The sequence below is a fragment of the Ictalurus punctatus genome, chromosome 15 (assembly GCF_001660625.3).
Source record: "Ictalurus punctatus breed USDA103 chromosome 15, Coco_2.0, whole genome shotgun sequence".
In the NCBI taxonomy this organism is placed as follows: domain Eukaryota; kingdom Metazoa; phylum Chordata; class Actinopteri; order Siluriformes; family Ictaluridae; genus Ictalurus; species Ictalurus punctatus.
This window is the reverse complement of record NC_030430.2, coordinates 11,358,884-11,381,308: the sequence shown is the minus strand read 5'-3', so window position 1 is coordinate 11,381,308 and position 22,425 is coordinate 11,358,884. Positions and strand designations below refer to the sequence as shown.

Genomic DNA, 22,425 nt, shown 5'->3' with positions numbered 1-22,425 from the left:
ACATATGGGGGTCATGGTCAGGCATCCACATTACTTTGACCATAGAGTGTAGATGGATTTGTGCTTATTCATAGCGATTTTTGTCAGACCATATTAGTGAAGTTTTTATACAGTATATTCATTTTGCTAACTACAGTAAAACCATAATATATCAGCAGCAATGTCAGTTTGTTACCTCCCAAGTAATGTCCATCTGATGAGGCGAATGACCCTCAATCTTTATGTTTCCTGGATTCCTATCTGGGGCTAAGGAGAAAGGATGTATTAATAATATGTGTCTTGACTGAATAATATGTACAGTACATATATTATTGTCAAATCTGCTTTGGGTGTTTGAAGCACTATATCAAAAGCATGGTATTCCATAGTTCATGGAACCAAGAAATAAAGAAACATGAAATAAACACTGGTAAGGTAATGATAAGGTATTTTATTACCAGCAGGAGGAGTTTTATATCTCTCAGAGGGTTTGCTGGGATGACCTCTGCCTATGGCATTGACAGCACTGACTCTGAACTGGTAGTTAATGTGTCCATATAATGAGAGTGGAGCAGAGTTCTTGTGGCCTGATACTCGTAGCAATGGCCTCCACTTGCCTGGCTCCCAGTGGTTCTCCTCAAATTCGATGAGGTACTCTGCTCAATAATTTAAAGCATTCAGTAGTCATTCATGACATAGAATAGTTTGTATGCACCGGAGAGCAGCTTGAAGTGGTGTATCTTTGTAGATTTGCACTCAAGCAAATAAGCAATCAACATGTACATTACCTGTTATGTGGCTGTTATGGTCCTTGGTAGGCATCCAATGAAGCTTCACACTACGATCTCTCAGATCTGATAATGTAACGTTTACTGGAGGGTCAGGGACATCTAAAGTGCATCATAAACATAATAAAAGTGTATATCATTGTGATCAAATTAACTGAATTTTATGACAACTGAATACCATGACAACAAAAGCTTTTGAAGTCATAGTGTCCAAAAGTCTGAGTTTCTACAAAGAACTGTTTGCTAGTTCATGCCTTTAATTATTTTATTAACAATAACAACAGCAAAAACAAGAATATCATCAAGAATTAGGGTTAACTGCTAAAATGTTTATAATTTAAGCTGCTTTCAATAAATTCTAATGAAAAATGTGGACTTCTATTAAAAAAGAAGAAGAATTTCTTAAGTTATTGGTGTTGAATTTAGACTTTTGGACTCTACTGTGTGCTTGCATCTACAATATTTAACTTTCTGTCGATGTATCATCATTAAGATGCTGTACATTTTATATGTACTATCTTTAATTATATCTTAAAATAATTCATTATAAAAGTCTAAGGTGTCAAAATGTTGGCCATGAATGATAAATAACATACCTAGCACAGTTACATATGCAGATGCTGTATCTTGGTCAAGAGATGTTCTAGCAATACAAGTGTACAGCCCTTCATCTCTGTGGCTCACATTGTTGATCTGCAATATTCCCTCATCAGTGTAGAATCTGTGGATATCACAAAACATTCTTCAGGACTATCACTAGGAACAATAAGCCTGAAGTCCTCATACCAACTCAGTATTCAAGTATCAAAGATGTGCAATTTTAGTAATGATGTCTTGCTTACAGACATACTGTACATGAATCCACCTATATCTTACTCTTAATCAAAACAATGATTGGCTTTAGACAGACTTTTAAAATTCATTCTACATTTACTCTAGACAATGGGTTATATGACTTCAGTCATATACATATTAAAATTATGTTAGCTGACTTGCAAGAGTTATCTAACAGTTTAAGCTATGCTGCCCACCTTGAATACTCAGTGTAGTTGGAATCTATCTCTTTCCCATCCTTCTGCCAGAGTATTTTCAGCTCTGACTGATCATACTGTGCCTTGCACAGAAGCTCTGCCATACTCCCTCTGTTGATCTTTATATCTTGAGGAGGGATCAAAATTTTGGTTGGGTCTATCAAAAGAAAGAAATACAAATATTTCCGTGACAATAACGCATATCTCATAATATATGCTGTAAATTAGATTACAAAGAGTAGTCAAACCATTTCAGTTCAAGAACATCACTAACCTTTTATATGAAGTTGTACATTTATTAAGGAGTCGCCAAACTTGTTTTTAGCAAAACAAGTATATTTTCCTGTGTCTTCCACCTCAGTTGTGTGAATCTGCAGGGAGCCATTTTTATGGAGAAAGAATCGGTCTCCTACTACAGAACCTTCAAGGCCATCTTTTCTCCTACAAAATAAACAAAAAAGTGCTCACATTAACCAAGCATTAGCTAAAGCTCTTGACCTGTATCTGCATGATTTTATGTATTGTGCTGTTGCCACATTGGCTGACTAGATAAATGCATGAATATGCAGGTGTACAGGTGTTCCTATTAATGTGGCTGGTGAGTGTATTTATAAAGGAATACCTGAGAAGAATTAACACTCTTATAAAAAATATATTTGTTTGCATTTGAAACACATGAAATATTATATTTGTCCGTTGTATTTTGGTTCTGTATATAAATACATACACTATATGGCTAAAAGTTTGTGGACACCTGACCATGAAACTCATATGCACTTAACTTCCACTCTTCTAGAAAGGCTTTCCACTAAATTTTGGAGCATGGCTGTGGGGATTTGCCGATTCAGCCACAAGAGCATTAGTGAGTTTGGGCACCAGTGTTTGGCGAGAAGGCCTGGCATGCAGTCAGTATTCCAGTTCACCCACCACAAAGGTGTTCAGTGGAGTTGAGGTCAGGGCTCTGTGCAGCCTACAAAAGATCTTTTACACCACATTTGGCAAACCATATCTTCATAGGGATCGTGTTGTGCACAGGGGCATTGTCATGCTAGAACATGTTAGGCTAAGCCCTTCATTTCCAGTGATGGGAAACTGTAATGCTACTGCATACAAAGACATCCTATACAATTGTGTGCTTCCAACTTTGTTTGCTTCCAACATTTATGGCTATAGTATATTGATACAAGAATTATTAAGGTCAATGCTACACTGTAGTTTATAGGGTCATGGGCACCCAAGGCTCATTAATGTGCTTGGGAGTTGAAGGCTAGCCTTCTGGTCCAATCCCATATAGCTATTCTAGCACAAATTGTTGAAAAAGTTTATGCTGGCTATGATAGAAAGGTGTCAGAACACATAGTACATTACACAGCTTACTGCATATGGGGCTGAGTAGCCACAGACTGATCAGAGTGCCCATGCAGACCCCTGTCCACTGATAAAAGCACCTACAGTAGGGACCCGTTAGCATCAGAACTGGACCGTGGAGCAGTGGAAGAAGGTGGTGTGGTCTGATGAATCACATTTTCTTTTACAAAACATTGAGTGAGTGACAATTCTTGTTTATAAGAAAGGTCACAGGAAAATGGCCAGACTTGTTCGAGATGCGAGGAACTATATAGTAACTAATGTAATTACTCTTTACTGTGGTCAGCAGAAAAACGTATCAACATACACAAAACATTAAACCTTAAGGTAGTTGGGCTACAACAGCAGAAGACCACATTGGGTTCCACTCTTGTCAGCCAAGAATAGGAATCTGAGACTATCATGGGCACAAACACACACATACATAAATATATATACACAGTACTGTGCAGAAGTTTTAGGCACCCTATTTTTTTTAGTATAAACTTTGTTATAGATTTTTTATTTTATGATTTCAATATTAGCGATCAGTACAAAAAAAAAAAAAACCTTTTCAATTCACAAACATTAGTTTTCCAGCTCATTTCCTTACAAAACTGCACAAATTGTACCGGAGACTACTATTTTATTTATTTATTTTTTTGTCACACCAAACATTGAATTTGTTTCCATTTACTACTTGTCATGTCACGGCAAACTAGCGACTCCATTTCCCAGAATGCACCTCAAACTACAAACATGGCCGACGACTACAACTCCCAGTGTAACACATGGCACTTTCTCCTGAGGACTAATCTGACACACCTGTTCCTAATCACAATCACACTACACTATAGACTGTTCAGTCACTATGGTTACAACACACTAAGGTCAGAACTGACAACACTGTCTGGCTCACCCTGCTTCTCTCATATCTTCCCCCTTCGCTCTCTCCAATTTTACGTGTACTTATCTCTCAATCATGAGCAACTAGTGACTTTTGAAAGTTATACTTCTGTTAGTGAAAAATCTTATTTGAAGATATTCCAACCGACTGGTAAAAATCATTTACCAGTCACCTCTGCCCTGACTTGTCTTTGTTGGTCAATCATCCACTAAATATGAATAATTTAAAAGAATATGCATATGAACAGAAAAAAGAATAAATGAACATTTCTAAAATAATATAGAACTGACCAGTGGATATCAGCAGGTGGAGAACTGAACACTTTGCAGTCCATGATGACACTCTTCCCACACACAGCACCATAATTTATAGAATTCTGTGTCAGGATGAAAGGAGGAAGATCTAAGGAGAAACCAGATCAACTTAATCATTTATTTAAAAAAAAACAAAAAAAAACAAACAAACACAAAAAAAACATTAGAGGTAACACATAGCCCGTTTAACTTGACCCACATAAGATGCAGTCATTCAAGCAAACAACAAACAAGAAGTGTAAATTAATGGTACATGCACACACACTAAGTAAGTTCTTGTCATGGTCTTAGGCAAGTGTCCAATTTTTTCCCATTTCCTTGTGTTTCCTTTGTTTGTCTCTACCTCTGTGTTTGTGCTTGTATGTCCCTCTACTACTTGATGAGAGAGCGGACAAAAAATGCAAGTCCTCCTCTATGTCAAAATCTGCACATAACTTTGTTACAAAGATTGTTCTAGGTGACTCAGTTCGTGTATAGCATCCCGTCCCTCTTGCTCTGCTGTAAACAGCAGCACTTCCGGGGCCCATTGTATCGCGAGAGTGGATTACTTTTACAATGCCCTTATAAACTTTTTGGTGTATTTCTCAACATCTTGTTTGAGGGAGCAGCAAGAGAAAAAATTCCTAGGTTAGCTTATTTATTATTTTTTTTCCATGATTAATTAATTAATCTGTGGTAAAAAAAACCAACAACATCAACATAATAATAATAATAATAATAATAATAATAATAATAGCAGTAGTATTATTGTTATTATTATTGTTGTTGTTGTTATTATTATTATTATTAATACTACTACTACTACTACTACTAATAATAATAATAATACTTTATTTTTGCATGTATTGTTCTTAGCCTATCAGAAGTATCAAATATTCAGGTTTGACACACTTATCGAGTGGAAGGTAGCAACTGATTCCGATAATGAGAAAACCAATTACCTATGTTTTTTTAAAAATTGAATTTCATCTGCCTTAAGGAATCAAATAAGTCTTACACCTTTATATATAATCTTTGCAAACCAAAGATTAAATTACTTCATCCAATACTTTGGATTATAATACAAAATCCCAGAGTTCAAGCACAAATATAAGGATGCACATCGAGGTGAACGCGATTGTCGTGTTAAATTGATAAGTAGCCTAATTTACAAATGATAAATTCATAATTGTTCTGAATTATTTATTCATTGTGTTTAATTTCTTCATGTAGAATTATACACAATTATTCACAAGCTGATTCAAAATCAGGACATAAAAATTTTGCCCATTTAAGTAGCTTCAATGTAGTTACTTTATGTTAGGGACTCGTAGTGTAGCTAACTACTTTTTTAAAAGGGTAGCTTGACTGTAGTTTAACTACTTCAAACTATGAGTAGCTTGTATCTTGAAAAGCTACAGTTTAAAAGTAGCTTCCCCAACACTGATAAAAATCTATTTATTTATTTATTTTTTTGCATTATAAATGTTTTAATTGAGATATTCTTGTAATTATCAGGTACTCATCTAATATTACATCCATTGCATCAGTTCTTTGTCAGAATTTATGTGGCATTCCATGCACTGCATTTCTGGCTTTCTTTCTGTACTATATTGCTTCAGTGTCGGTGTTATTTTGTATTGTAATTGTTATAGGGTCTGTTAATGTTCCATTTAATTTATGCGACATGGCACCAACAGGAATTCCATGTATGTAAGATTCTTGGCAAATAAAAAAATTCTGATCCTGAACATAAATAACCAGGCAGTAGAGCTTCAGCAGAGTGCCAGAAGTTATCGGTTGGGTAGATGGTAAACTTGGGAAAACTTTCTGGGTCATGAAAATGGGAAGTGTTATACAGAGAGACTTACAAAATTATAATTCAGTTCTATACTCAACTAGTGTAATACAGGTTACTTACTCATAACCATGATGTTGGCATTGCTCAGTAAAGTACCATGTTTGTTGGAGACCTCACACTGATATACTGCACTGTTATTTTGTTGTGCTCCGTAAAGGATTAGTGTGTCATGTAGCACTCTGATATGGGATGAGGGGAATGCTGAAAAAGAAAAAAAGATTGTTGTTTTCAGTTCTTAAAAATAAAGTGGTTTGCATAAACAAAGTTAATACATTTTAATATGTCTATGTACCTGTACATCCCACCATATATCAGGGTCTAGCATTGATTATTATTAAGCACTTGATGTAATATAAAGAGACAAACACCACATAAACTAATGAATCAATTAATAGGACTTAGCAACCGAAATTATTTGGCCGAAAATAGCAAAAAAAAAAAAAAAAAAAAAAGCATTTTCGGTGTTAGGCCGAATAAATTTGACCGAACAATGGCGTGTTTGATGACGCGACCAAATAGCTTAGCAACCAGAGTGAGATGCGCGAATGTCACGACCTCGATGAGGGGGCGCGCGCATGCACGAGCTACGTGCACGACGCACGTGCTCTTCGGATGTTTACTTTTTTGTTTCTCTTCCGGAGTATTCTGTCACGTCGCGAGACGTAATGGTGTGTAGTACGGAAGCAGGTAAAGACGTATTTATTTAAGGGCAGGCAGACAAATCCAAAAAACGTATTCAAGCCAGGCAAAGGGACTAAATGAACTAATTTATAGTTTAAACTAACTAAATCTATCAAGGACCATATTAACAACGTATCTAACTATACTATATCCACTATAATACTCCGCGAGGTGTACAGGGACGCGAGCGGTATATATCCCAATATATTCAGCCGTATAGAACCGAAGAGAACCATTTTTTGCACTCTTGTCAGTGTACTTTTTAATGCTTTTATTTGTTGTAGGCTACAGAGTGTTACATTCTTTCAGAAGTCAGCCTAACATAGGCTATTCAAGGGGGGCTCAAAGATGACCACATCAAAATATTTTTATTTTTACTAATTTATTAGTATTATTTATTTAAAGTTATATTGTGCCCTGTTGGTAGCCTATGCCTGCTGGAATGAAAAAAAATGTTCAGTGTTAAATAAATATTTTGAAATGGTAGTTTTTGTAATTGATTTTTTTTTCTTAGAAAAGCAAGACAAAATTGTAAAAACCACATTTTGTCTATTTAATTTGTGCAATGGTGAAAAAAATGGCAAAATAAATGGAAAAACCGCGAAAAAAAACAAAACAAAAAAAACGTGTTCGGTTTTGGCCTTCGGCTTTCGCCCAAGTTTTTCATTATATTCGGTTTCGGCTTTGGCCAAGAATGTTCATTTCTGTGCATCCCTACTTTGTGATTAAATGTGATTAAAGGAGTCGGAGCCCAAGTTCCAGAATTCTGCTATTTCAGGTGTGCTATCAAGACAGAGGCCAGTGAAGTACACTGACATTACTGTCATTCTCATAAAATTTTTTATTATAATTTTTTTTTTTTCGTTGAAACAAATACAAACAAACCAAGGCAGAATAATAAAATTAGCAGGACAGGAACTGGGAACAAAACATGAACATGACATGAAGTCAAGTAAAGCAGAATAAAAGAAAATTATGAGAAATTTTGTAAGTAGGGGGGAAAACACAAAACTTATATAAGGAGTCCAATCAAAAGAGAAAATGAATAGGAATTAATACAATAACAGAAGAAGATGTCCAAAATACATGGCAGGGTGCACCCTGTTGGCTTGGAAGGGAATTCTTCATGATGGATGTAACAGTCATGTTCATTGAACCAGTTTAAGATGACTTTTGCTTTGTGACATGGAAGTAGCCATTATAAGATAGGTGAATTGTGGCCATAAAGGGATGCACGTAGTAAGCAACAATACTTAGATAGGCTATGGCATTGAAATGTTGCTCAAGTGGTATTAAGAGGCCCACTGTGTGCCAAGAAACCATTCCCCACAAGAGACCACCACCAACATTTTGAACTGTCCATGGATTCATGCTGCTCATGCCAAATTCTCACCCCACCATCTGCATGTTGCTGCAAATATCAAGATTCATCAACCTTGGCAACACCTTTCCAATCTTGAACTGTCCAGTCATCCTGTGCCCACTGTAACCTCAGATTCCTATTCTTGACTGCAGGACCTATAGCCGTTGCTGTTGTAGCCCATCTGCCCTTAGGTTTAATGTGTTGTGCATTCTGAGATGTTATTCTGCTCAGCATAGTAAAGCGTGTTTTTTATTTTTATTTTTTTATTATTGTAGCCTTCATGTCAGCTCAAAGCAAGCTGGCCATTCTTCTCTGACCACTCTCATTAACAAGACATTTCTGCTTGCAATCTGTCCAGTCCAGTGTGTGGACCAGATTAACTGTGAATTACCAACAGACCACCACAACTTCTCTTGCGAAGTGAATAAAATTCCATAAATAATGGCATCCTCAATGAGAAAAGTGATTCAGTAGGACCCAGAAACATAAAAATTTAGGAATTTACACATCAGTACAAAAGAAAACAATGAAGGTTAGAGCTTGGGGTTCAGTTTTTTTTTTGTTTTTTTTTTTGGGTTTTTTTGGTTTTTTTGCATGCAAAAAAGAAATACACAGTGGTAAATGTCCAGCTCATTTTCAATAAATCTATGTGATTTCAAATATAATTGGATCTTTTTTTTTTACTGTAATTTGTAGTACTCATTCATTTTATAATCAGCATTGTGAGACAGATAACATTTCAGTATTGTATGAGTCATTTTGCCTGTTTTCTGTATGTTTTTGAGTGTGTGTTGAGTTTCCTTACTTTGGAGCGGTTCACCATTCCTCATCCAGGTGATTGTGGGTGGTGGATTTCCTGACGCATGGCATTTTATGTGTACATCTGATCCAATTGCCACTACTTGACTTTTTATTGGCTCTTGCACCCAGTGTGGTGGCTCTAGGAAAACAGGATAGTGATTATGAAAATGTCCAGATTAGAGCAATATTTTCCTTCTTGTGTAGTTCAATAAGCTTGCTTGAAAACTGTAGGTGTGAGTTATAGTGGTAATTCAATTAACTTTACTAGGAACAGCAAGGAATTATTAAATTATAATTTAACCCTCATGTCCATATCGGGGTCCATTTGAAATTTTCCCCAACGTAGAAAAATATTTTTAAAAATATTTTATCATCATTTAACCTATGTGACTAGACAGATCACAACTGAATTTTTTTATTTTATATAAATAAAAGTATTATGAAATGACAGGTCAAAGGGATCATATTTTCTCCTGCCATCTCATTTTATTTGCACACTTGTGCATACAGGAGGATATGGTAATATTTAAAGGGGTTTTGTAAGTCTTTTTCTATAGATATTGTTCATATGAATAATCATATAAAAGACAGTGGATATGTTAAAATAAACCTTTACATTTATGGTCAAGAGAATCAATGCAATATTCAGTGTTAGTAAGCAGAACACAAGGGTTAAGATCCTAAACTCATTTCATTAATAAACTAAAGAATAAATTCAAACCTTCTACTGTAATGTCGAAGAAATGAACTGCTTCACCAGCAGAATTCTTTGCCTTGCACATGTATTTTCCACCATCTTCCTCAGTGACGTTTGTTATAACCAAACGTTTTCCATGGTTCTTCATGTTGGTGCGTTTTGGCAACTTCCCTCCAATCTTGGTCCATTCTGTCATTGGTGTGGGGCTAACAGAAAGAGTACATATTAAAATACTGCGGATCATCCAACATGCAGCTCTCACATTTCTGTATATTATAGAAAAACTAATTACCAACAACACTGTGAGAATGATTTGATAGAGATAACTAATATTTTACAACAGGAACACAAACTTACAGTCCCTCTGCAATACACTCAATCTCAAGATCCTGTCCTTGCACCAGATATGTTTGGGACAGATAGCCAGAGGGCACCAGAATATTTGGTTTTCTTTCCGAAACTGAGAATGCAAATTCCAAATGATACTGTAACTCAAAGTAAAATCGGGTAATCTGATAATCAATAACTTTGACAAACATTTGTCAAACAAATGCAAATTTGAAAGATGATTGACTCACTTGTGACATCTGTTTCACCAGTTGAGTTTGCTGGAAGGAAAAAGAATAGCAAGTATTTTCTTACAGAACTGCAGACAAATAAATGCATCAATATCATCAGTTGGGGCCACATGTCTGAATCCACTATCAAAATCGGTTTCACAGTGTTAGGTCTACTCACACCATGAACTCACATCCCAGCCTGCACTGCAGCCTAGAAACATAGCAGCCACAGACTACAATTCCGAGAACGCTCACACATTGACACATCCACTCTCATATTAATTTTAATCACATACATCTGCATCCAATACACACCACAATCACAGCCACAGTATAAAAGGACTTTCATTACACTCACTATTTGCAAAGTAAACACTCCATTCCTTGTGTTTGTGATGATACCAAGCCTGTTTATCTCTCTGCTCGTGTTTCTGTTCTTGACCCAAATTTGCCTAGTGTTTTTTGATATTGTCTTGCCTCTGATATTCTGTTTGTTGATCGCCAATCATTGCCTGTTTTCTGGATCTGATTATTGTCTACATTTTGGATTTGTTTGCAATCTCAATAAACTCCTCTACCTGCATTTGCATCTGTCTGCCCATTCCATCACATGACAAAACATGAGCAAATGGCTTGCCTCAGATTCAAATAATCTACTCCTGAACTAGAGATTTACTTCTATGAAATCAGATTTTTTAAAAAATATTTTATGAAACAGTTTTTGGTTGTGGGCTCAGACATCTGGAACTGTACATTTCAGTGGACAGGTAAAGTAGAGGACGTAACATACAGGACACGACCACAATAGCCATGGCAGTTTTCTGGACGATGGTGCGAATCTTTGGGAAAGAAGCATAACAGCAGTAGTCGCTACGGCTGTCTTTGTCTAGCACGTTTGAAAAGTACAAGTTCCCATTCAAGCCCATGGACACTCGCTCATCCTGTTCAATGTGTTGAAGATCTGCAAACAGTACCAAGAATATAGTTATGCGGAAAAAAAGCTGATCTTATGATGCAGTATACAATGTCCTTTATGAAAGCTTATGCCACCTTTATGAACATGAGCAAAAATTATTAATTAAAAACAATATCACATGCAATAATTGACACATTGGACTCCGTAGTGGAGCAACAGACAAGTGTTCACCCTGTTGAGATTGTGAGAATTAAAATCCCGACAATGCCGCAGCCTTCTGCGGCTGGTAGTCCAAGAGAACAAAACTGCATACTCTCTCGCCCCTATCAACCACTGACACTATCCAATCATGGGCTCTGAGCTCATGCGTGCAGAAGGTGGCAGATAGCACATTCATCTGAGTATGTTTCAACACCTCATGAGACTGCATGAGCAGCCTTCACCCATTTTAGTTACCTGTACACACCAGTCAGCTCACCCCTATCATACATAGCCTATCAACTGAGAAGGGTAAAGGCTGGCTAGAATGCTAGCACATGGTTCCATCAAGACACATAAAGCCTGACAAATGCCATTTTTAACTGCAGCAAAAGCATTGTCATACCCATGGAGGAAAGCACTATCTACCCTTTTCCATATACATGAGTTCACAGAGGCCTGCTATTGGCTAGCACTGCTGTTATTTACAGGGGAGAGAGCATAAGCCAACCTCAGTGTAAGCACAGCCAATTTTGCTTCCTTGGCTGCCATCTACGGACAGGAGTAGCATCATCAGGATTCAACCTCTCAATCTCACAACGTTAAAGCAATGTTTTTCTGCTGTGCCATGTCAGAGCCCAACAAAAAAAGTTTTCTTTTAAGCAATGCAATTTTATACAAAATAAATAAATAAATAAATATGCTGCCTTGGAGAGAATAATAGCACTGAATCGCCGACCTTGTAACATCTTAACAAGATACACTTGTAGAGAGGTCTTGGTTCACTTACTGTACACGTGCAACATTTTACAGTAAGCACCTTTACATTCTTAGACTTATGAAAGACATCTGAGAGGTTTTCAGTAGGGTTAAAATCCAAACACCTAGGTCATCATTGCAAAACAGTGATTTTGTGTTTCTTTGACCATTTTTGTGTTATTTGTGGGCATATTTTTGGGCTGAATTATCCAGGTGCTTAGCACACTTCATGTGGTGTAGAATTATAAACTATGGCAGTAATTTTATTAAGGTTAAAGTGATCAGGGATGTGGGTCAGGGACACCATGTGAACTAAACCTGGTCATCTGAACTATGCTTAACTAAAATATTCCTCAGGACATGTTTGGTATCAGTCTAATCCATATTTCATGTGGTGACCTCATTACTATCACAAGTTTAGGAAATAACATTTACAGTATACAGTTTTATATTTTGCAATGTGTGATTGCTCTTTCCACACACACACACACACACACACACACACACACACACACACACACACACACACACACACACACACACAGAGAGAGAGACACACACTGAGGGCACCTGGTCTACATGGGAAACCTTTTCCTATTGTTCCAAAGACTCAGTCTCACAAACCTATTTACATGTAACACCTAAGGGTGAGCTACCCAACTGGGGGTGCACTCTGCCATTGAACACATTGTGTCTCTTCCATTTTATACTCTAGTCATTATACATTTCAAAAAAGGCTCAGGGGTATAAAAGGGAATGCATTTTACAATGGGAAAACATGCATTTATCTTCGAGCATCCTATGCCCACAACTCTACCCATTGACTCTGTAAGTTCTCTTTGTTTTTACTTTCTGTGTTTCATGTAGTTTTCCTTTGTACAATAAACCCATTTATTACTTTCAACAACAAAAAGATTATTCCTTGGAATCTGTTACATTAAGTTAACAGTTATAAATTGGAGTCAGATAATTAATTAAATGTATTGGAATCAGATATTTAAATCATAAATCCACCTATTTCCGTCCTTGGTCATAGGAGAGCAGGGGACTAAGATAATATCATTTTATATTTTAGTCCTACACATGATGTTATCAAACTTCACAAGAGCCCTGAAGCAACAGCCAACAAACAATAACAAACATTTTGCCATGGTACTGGATAACAAAGGGATTCAGTATGTGTACACGTCATAGTTATACCCCAAAGGTAAAAACAACAGCAGAGTTCCTGGGAACTGAGAACAACAGAACAACAATAGTTCTCAAGAAAGACTATTTGTTTACATTTATTTAAAATAGTCATTAGATATGTCATTCATTTTAACCGTCCTATGTTATGGGTCAATTTGACCCATTTCTGCATTTGAGATGTCCGAAATACTGGTTAATCTCTCTTTTTCTCTTAGAAATTTTTTTGACTCTTCTCATTTAGGGTCAAGAACTTATATGCAAATATTTCTTCTTGTAGTTTGTCTTGGACAAGCCATAATAATAGCTGTTCTTTGCTGTATTTATGTGTATTTAAACTGTGGAAGTCATTTTGAGCCATAGCGTAATGGATGTAACTTCTTTTTTCCAACATAAAAGGAGGGTTAATGATTTTTGTTAAAACGAGGAACATTAGATCAGCTTTTGTTTGAGTGAAAATTTTAATTGTGGCTTACCCTCAGTGGTGCTTGAAACTTTGTGAACCGTTTAGAATTTTCTATATATTTGCATAAATATGACCTAAAACATCATCAGATATTCACACAAGTCTTAAAAGTAAAAAAGTTAAAACTTAATTAATTATTTAATTATTTATTTAATTACAAGAAATGTTTTAAATTCCTCATTTTTGCCCATTTTTTGAAAGGTGCTAATAAGGGGAATTGTAGAAGGGCACTGTACATAATCTGGCTAGCAAACTGCGTATGATCATTTCACCACCTGATCCTACAAGCTAAAAACTAAAAGCTAAAGACAATGATCCATTAGCACTGGAGCTCATCAGCTTAAAAAAAAAATACTTACCAATAGTCATCCAGTAGAGAAAGCAAGGTGGAATGCCTTTTGGTGGATTACATTCCAGGACAACTGGATCTCCCTCTTTAACCACTGCTGGCTCTACAATTTCTTTTGGAAACTTTGGTGGAGCTTTGCAACAAGCGCAATAAAACACAAAGAAATGCTGATCAAGTCCTATCACCAATACATATCATCTAATAAGCAACAGCACTGTTAATTATGGAAAATAACTTACTAGGTACAATGAAATGGGTTTCCTCTGACACTGCAACTCCCAGTTTATTGGATGCATAGCATCTATATTTACCCTGATATTCTGCAAGGTATTTGTTGTTTGGAATAACAAAACTTCCACTGTTTTCAAAGATTTTGAGTCTTGAGTCATTATGTGGGTTAAAGTTCAGGCCATTTTTAGTCCAGTAAAACCTATTAAATCCAAAATTCAGAACAAAAATTAGACTTACTCAACCAACCTAATGTACATAAATGTAAATATCCCATGTATCCCCTCATAAACTGTATGAATATAATATCTGTTAAATGTAAAATAGGGAAGGGAATTATAAATATATCTCATTTAACATGAACCCAGACCATATTTACTATTTATAAAAGCACAGATAAAAGACTACACCATCAGTCAGTCACATGCTGGTCTAACTCACACTGGTTTTGGATTCCCTGTAGCTTCACATGTCAAAGTGAAATCATCATCAAATGCCACAGCAACAATAGATCTTACAGATTGAGCTGTGATTGTTGGTGGCTGCTCCACTGCAGAAAAAAATTAAAGTTGAAAAAAAGCTAAGTTGTAGTCAGACGTTAAGATATTATCTATTATAGTATCTGTTGAACTAATTAATATAAATGGGACAGTCACATCTTGAACTGATTAACCCAAATCTTCCATATCGTGATCTCAGGTTTATTAGCACATAAATAATACACTGCATTAATTCACATAAGTCTTTTAAAACTTTCATTTTCTTGGTAATGACATTGGCAGAACATATTCGGCTGATATTTTGCAGATCCTTACACTGATACATGTGCAGATATAGAGAGATTTGCTCTACTGAGTATGGGAAATGCATGTGCACAGAAGCAGAAGCAACCTGGAATTTTTTGTATTATACAAGCCACAGGCTACACTTTATTTACTCCAATTATTTCAGCTTTTTAACAACCATTTAAAATCTATGTATTAGCCTTGATGTCATCTTCCCAACATGTTTCTGGTATATGGATCTCTCCTTAGTTAAGGAGGTAGTACCTTGTTTTTGTATAACTGGACAGACTTTGAGAAGGATTCTGTTCAATGTGTATATTCACAGTGCATCCGAGTCTCATAGATAAATATTCACATCAAACTTATTGAACCTTATATATAATAACTATCAATATATTATATATTCTATATACTGTATATACAAACAATATCAACATTCTGCACAAAGTAATTTAACCATGCCCACATATCCACTACGGATAAGATTAATATATAATACATTTACTTTAAATATATCTTGTTTTTAACCATATTGAACACAGCTCACTTAATAAGTAATTTAGTGCTTTTCATGACATATATAATTAGATTTCTCCTTTCAGTGGTAGTCAGAGACTCTGGCTTGCAAGTCACCTTAATATTTCAGGTGCTTATTTAGCTGTTCTCTTTTGTGAATCTCAGTCATATCAAATAGAAATTTTTGATATGTATAATTTTTTTATTTATTCCAGAATGGAATAAACAAGACACTGTAAAATTATAAATATTGCTAATTGTTATAAATGTCTAAAATTTGGGTAGCTGTGGCTCAGGTGGTAGAGTTTGTAGTGTTGGCGGATTGATTCCCGGCCCACGTGACTCCACATGCCGTGCCTGAGCAAGACACTGAACCCCAAGTTGATCCCAATGGCAGGCTAGCGCATGGATTGTGAATGTATGTGTGAATGGGTGAATGAGAAACAGTCTAAAGCACTTTGTAGAGCCGCTACAGTTTAAAAAGTGCTATATAAGTGCAGACCATTTAACAAATTCTTCATGCATGTGTTTGGGATGAAGCAGAAGAACCAAGAAGAAACGCACACGAATACAAGGAGAATATGCAGAACACCACAGACAGTAACCCAAGCTCAAGACCAAACCAGCTATCCTGGAGCTGTGAGGCAGCAAAACTACCTGCTGTGCCATTATTTAAAAATGTTTTATTATTATTATTATTATTATTATTATTATTATTATTAATATTATTATTACGTTAATTCTTATAATTTTTTCACAATATCTGCCATGGCTCATGTTTGCAGCTAGTGCAAGCACTCTGTGGGAAGAAACAAGCGAGTACTGTATCCCTTTACCTTTCAAAAGGACATATTGGTCAATTGCTAGCCAGCTGTCTCCTATCATATGACAGCTACCAACAGGGGAGGGTGAAGGCAAACACATGCTTCCTGTGAGACACATGAAGCCATGCAACCACAGCTTTCGAATTGCTGCTCATGCTGCATCACAAGGTAGTGTAACACACTCAGAGGAAAGTGCTATCTGCCATCTTCCACATACATGAGCTCAAAAATGCCCTTGATTGGCTAGTGTTGCTATAATGGACAGGTGAGAGAGAATATGCCATCCCTCCCACCCAAAGAACATGGTCATGTGGCATTTAAACTTGCAATCTCCTAACAATAGGGCACGGGAGCCCAGGTCTTCATATTTTTAGAAACAAATGCTATTTTTAATCAGTCCTTGCATACATTTTATATACCAAAGGGAGGAGAAAATTCTCTTACAAAGCCATATGTTGTCCAAAGCATTAAATTATCAATGAAGTGAGCTATACTCAATATGTTTAAAAGTCAGGGAAATGTATTTAATACATATTGATCTTATTCAAATAGAGTAGTGGAGATGTGGGTGTGGTTAAGTGCAGAATGTGATCCCAAAACAGTAGAGTGAAAGTTTGGTGCATATAGAAGGTGCTGCCAATAGGTTTACACATGAACAGTTTTTTTTCTTCTATGGACTGGGTTGCACAGTAACAGATGATCATGCCTCTATAGTAAAATATATTGTATAAAATATAGTAAAAATAAGCAAAACAACCACTGAGGAATTTTATGGCCAGACTACTTACCCTCATAAGGTACATGCAGGCTAAAGGCAATAGAAAAGAAGTTGAAAAGGAGCCCAGCATCAAAGCCCCTGAGTCCCCTCATCCCATCAACCTGATGTGGGTACTGATTTCCACCAACTTCTCAGTCAACACACTTTGCAGACTTTTAGAGAAAAGAGATCTATAAGGTGAGAAATATGAAAGTAGAACATAGAATAAATATTTTTTTCTACGTACAGTAGGTGTTGACTAATTCCATAAAAATCAGATAAACTAAGAACACGAGTTCTTCAACTCAGGGAAACACAGGGTTACTCATTGCTAATGACTGAAGTGTTACTGTGTTGTTCTTGAGTAGTTAATGATGATGTAGAACAGTATTTTATAGTGAAACATATGGAAACTGAAAAGTGTTACTGTGCTGGTATTCAGGAGTTAATCATGTGGAACTACATTAAACATTGTTATTCATTACTACATTTTGTTATTTAAAAGAAAGTCATTTACATTTTTTTTATGCATGTTAATGGGGAATATCTGTCACTCTTTGATACATTACAGTCTTGTACTTTTGTAGATTATTGTTGTCCAGATTATTGTTGTCCATTTCTTTCTTTAGACCTTGACTGGCTAAATAAAAAGAACACTGAGCTCCTCTGAGGAGGATACCAATTTGAGTTACCAATAATAACTCAAATAAACATTTACAGTTTAGACATTTAGATATTGGTATAGGTTGAGGTATATTAAGGTTATCTTCAGGAGGAAGATAAGCCTTTGCTATTGGGAATTAATGCCAGTGTGATCCATAATTAATCAGTAGTTATTTAAAAAGAGCCATAGTTTGCTAGTAGTTCTGCAGGAGAAATGTAAGGCTTTGAAATTACAGTATAAAACTCAGAAATTACTGCATAGTTACTGTAATATTGAACTTCTACAAACATATTTACTGAGTGATTAACTAGTAGTTATTATTACTTAATAGAAATATGATGTGTTAATGAAGAACTACTCATTAGTTCCTGTTTAGTTCCTGCATAATTCTTACATAGTTACTCATGAGTTGTTGAACAGTATTGTAACCAGAACAGTAGTGTTACCAGAACATGTTCTCTATATCTCCAGATCACTAGAGAAGGACTTGCTTTCACTACAATATCAGCCACCCTTTTTTGTTGGAATTTTAAAGAAGGCTAAGTTTAACCTCTCAAACACAGTGCACTCTGTGTAGTAAGAATGTTAATAGTGTACTAAACTATTATCCATGTCCAAAGTGCTGTTAGTGGTCACTTTAAACATAATTGTTATAATTATATAATATAATTGAAACATATAAGTAGAACTGAATAAATTTCAATTGACAGTAGTTTCCCAGCTGTAGTAAACATGCCAAAGGCTCATTCCAGACATATTACCTCACTGTCGTGTGAAAGACAGGAGTAAAAGACATCTTCCACAAGCCATGTCAAATAACAGCAACAATAAATGAAAAAAAAAGAAAGAAAGAAAGAGAGAAAGAAAGAAATGTGCTATTGCTGGTTGGGGTTTTAAGGAATCTGGTGCAAGCACATGCTGTATATAGTTTCAAAAGGTGCTTTGAAGTCTGAAGAATTACACAACAATTGTACAAAAAACATAACTGTACCACCACAGAGACAAGAAAAATTTAGTTTAGAGCATAACCACAGGTCTGCAGGTTCAAGCTCTGTCATCTTTCACGTAAGGCACAAATTTAAGGTACTCTAATGTCAGCTGTCAGGCCATAACATAAAAGTCCCCACATTGTAGCCACGGGATTTGCCATCACATTTTACTTAGCGAAAAGCTTCCCCAGCCAATGAACACTCAGTAAATATACCATAGAACACCTACCCAAAACCTGTGTCAGAGAGTTCTCATGGAACATACACCAACAATAACACACTGAGAACTACTGACATGGTGAAATGCAAAGTACCTTCTCCATCAAAATGTTCTGCCATAGTCTGAACATAAGCGTAATGCTTAGATACATTTTCAGATACAACTTAACTAAAGCTGCTGTTAATTTAAAGAAATAAAGAAACTAATCTCTGCATTGAGTTGTTGCACCAGCTCTAAGTACAAAGCTACACTATAAATAAGATAAGTATAACTAAATACTATACTAAATTAGCCAGTAATGCTACTTGCATACTGTGCCTTCTTAACATTGCCAGCATTTAGTGGCGAATGGTGGTGCAAATATTCATTCAGACCACTCTGCATCTTAGTTAGCAAATCATTATTATATAATTCATCTTAAAAGTTCCCTCACACTGGTACCTTTAAATTCTTATTTGACTACGCATATTTAGATAAGTAAGATCTAAGCATTAAGCAAAGCTGTTCACAGCACCATGTTTGGGAAAAGAACCAAGAAATTTTAATTTCACCATACAGTATTTACAGTCGTGATTATGGTACAGATAGCAGCATCACATTTTTCTTCAGCTATTAATGAGACTATACTAACTTGCAACACTTTCACAAGCATGAAAGGGCAGTGTTAATGAAAGTCAGTAGTTACATCAAGATGCAAAAACAAATACCAAATACTTACTGTTAAACTGTTGCTACTACCAATTAATGATTTTTTAAATTTCTGATACTGCAGGATTATGTCAAATGGAAATGCGCAAAGTAAGATCCCGGAGTGTGTCCTAGGTACATTAAACTCTTCATACATGATTGCACTAAATCAAACAAATGAAATGTCTTTACTTACTTAAACAAGTCCCACTCTGTAGTATCCTCAACAAATCAGCCCAACAATTAAAATAGTTGGAAATAGTTACTATATTAAATACTTGTCCAAGCTCTCAGCATGCTGCACTAAGCCACACATTCTCTCACCGTCTCTGTCTCTGTCTCTCTCCCTCTCTTTCTCTCTCTCTCTCACTTGCTCTCTCTCACACACTCACACACACACACACACACACACACACAACACACACACAGATATGCCTCACTACTTCAGCAAAGCACTAAAGGAGAGCCACTCATTAGACATGTGTAAGCAAAGCCTCTCCCTAGGCTAGAAAGTTCAATATGTGGAGGACAAACATTCCAGCAAAGCGTGAGCTATTCAAAAGTCATTAAGGTATGGCACAGGAAGTGATGGAAGTCCTGACTGTCAAATGTAAAAAAATCCAGCTATTATGGTTGTAATACAAGGACTTTTTTTGTCATATATGTTAATAAGCAGATGGAATTGCTGGAGTTGTAGTGCATTGATTAGTCATTTTAGGATTAGAGTGTTAAAAATTCTCAGTAAAGCCTACAATCTCTTACTGCTTTGTGATAGTACAAATGAGCAATGTACATTGTCAAATCTTTTTTTTTTTTTTTGCCAATGATATGATTGCTTATCCAAAATGGGTTGTGTTTGATAGAGATCACATGTGGCTTTTGAACTAATGTGTTTTTACAAGGTTTTGTTTTCCTTTCAACCATTTTGTTTCATTGATTTATATAGTGTATCAGAGACAGCATGCCTGTTTTGTGTATGTGGAAGGATAACCATTTCCAAAAAAGGTGAGGAACACTTGAACACTTTAATATCACATATGGCTGAACACTTGGTACTATACATTTCTACTAAGTAGATGATTTTAAGTATTTCTAAAGATTAGAAAAATCCTAAAATTGTGTTACGGCCTAAATCCTGTTATGCTCTACTTAAAACAATACACTGGATACAACCTGGAGATAAAAAAGTCTACACATATCTGTTAAAAGTGCAGTTTTATGTGATGTAAAAATGAAACTAAGATAAAATTCTCTCTCTAATTTATCTTTGATCTTTCCCCTCCTTAAATGTGAAATAGTAATCAACAAAAATCATGTGAAATACAAATAGAAATGTTTTAGGAAAGAAAAAATAAAAAAGCACAATGACCTGATTGCATTAGTGTGCACAACCTTTTTAAATAGGGCAAGTGACTGTGCTCAGAATGAACCAATCACATACCAAATCATGTTCAAAAGTAATTATCATACACCTGTCATCAATGAAGTGATTCTGATAAACCCCAAATAAAGATCAGCTGTTTCTGTAGGATTTTCTTGGCATTTTGGTTTAATCCGACTGCTGTAGCCATGGTTTAGAAAGAGCTTACTGTACAAAGCATGTATGGGATATCATTGTCGAAAGGTTTCAATCAAGAGAGGAGTATTAAATAATTTCCAAAACTTTATATACACCTGGAACACCTGTGAATGTCATCAGCAACAAGTGGAGAAAACAGGGCACCACATTGACATTACCAAGAAAATGAAAACTTATCAGGGAGGCTGCAAAGATGCTTATGGCAGCATTAAAAGAGCTGCAGGCATATCTGGCTTTAACAAAGTACATCAACCAACGTTTCACTCCCTTCACATGAAAAAATCTGTTGTATTCTTCACATGTTTGGACTACATGGTAGGGTGGTTAAATGGAGGTCCTTTCACACAAAAATAAAAATAAAAATCATTTTGTCCAAACATACATATAATCACGTGGCCATTATTGTCTGAGGAGACCAAGGTAGAACTTTTTGGGTATAATTCTAAAAGATATGTTTGTCATAAAAATAGGACTGCTTATCACCCAAAGGACACCATATACGGTGCATGGTGGTGGCAGCATCATGCTATGGGGCTGCTTCATTGAACTGGGACTGGGGCTCTAGTCAAGATAGAGGGAATCATGGATAGCTGTAAATACCAGTCTATTTTGACGCAAAACTTGCAGGTCTCTGTTAAACAACTAAAGATGAAGAAAAAGTTCCAGAATGATAATGACCCAAAGCTCAAATCCAAGTCAACAAAAGAGTGACTTTAGAAGAAGAAGAGAAAAAGAAGTAGAAGAAGAAGAAGAAAAAGAAGTAGAAGAAGAAGAAGAAACAGAAGAAGAAGATCAACATTTTAAAATGGCCCATTCAGAGCCCAGTCTTTTCGAAAACCTTTGGAATAACTTGAGGACGTCTGTGCACAGGAGATCAATTTGATAGATTTGGAGCTTTTCTGCTCCAATGAAGAGTGGAATGAAATTGCCAAATCAAGATGTGCTAAGTTTGTAAACACTTACCCAAAATGACTAAGTGCTGCATTACAAGC

At 35.9% G+C, this 22,425-nt stretch overlaps 1 protein-coding gene across 1 annotated transcript in view; it reads right to left on the bottom strand.

The window, feature by feature from the left end:
• The window catches only part of chl1a (cell adhesion molecule L1-like a), a 40,863-nt gene that overhangs the window by 15,505 nt on the left and 2,933 nt on the right, over positions 1 to 22,425 (bottom strand). Inside the window, exons 2-18 of the mRNA XM_017487511.3 lie at positions 17,326 to 17,485; positions 14,854 to 14,962; positions 14,424 to 14,614; positions 14,195 to 14,317; positions 11,099 to 11,269; positions 10,327 to 10,356; positions 10,106 to 10,208; positions 9,773 to 9,954; positions 9,056 to 9,190; positions 6,267 to 6,407; positions 4,343 to 4,454; positions 2,073 to 2,239; positions 1,799 to 1,955; positions 1,364 to 1,488; positions 768 to 869; positions 438 to 635; positions 176 to 246 (exon numbers count right to left, since the gene is read on the bottom strand). Of these exons, the coding sequence (XP_017343000.1) occupies positions 176 to 246; positions 438 to 635; positions 768 to 869; positions 1,364 to 1,488; positions 1,799 to 1,955; positions 2,073 to 2,239; positions 4,343 to 4,454; positions 6,267 to 6,407; positions 9,056 to 9,190; positions 9,773 to 9,954; positions 10,106 to 10,208; positions 10,327 to 10,356; positions 11,099 to 11,269; positions 14,195 to 14,317; positions 14,424 to 14,614; positions 14,854 to 14,962; positions 17,326 to 17,407 (2,199 nt within the window). The 5' untranslated portion in view covers positions 17,408 to 17,485. The remainder of the gene's footprint in view (positions 1 to 175; positions 247 to 437; positions 636 to 767; positions 870 to 1,363; positions 1,489 to 1,798; positions 1,956 to 2,072; positions 2,240 to 4,342; positions 4,455 to 6,266; positions 6,408 to 9,055; positions 9,191 to 9,772; positions 9,955 to 10,105; positions 10,209 to 10,326; positions 10,357 to 11,098; positions 11,270 to 14,194; positions 14,318 to 14,423; positions 14,615 to 14,853; positions 14,963 to 17,325; positions 17,486 to 22,425) is intronic.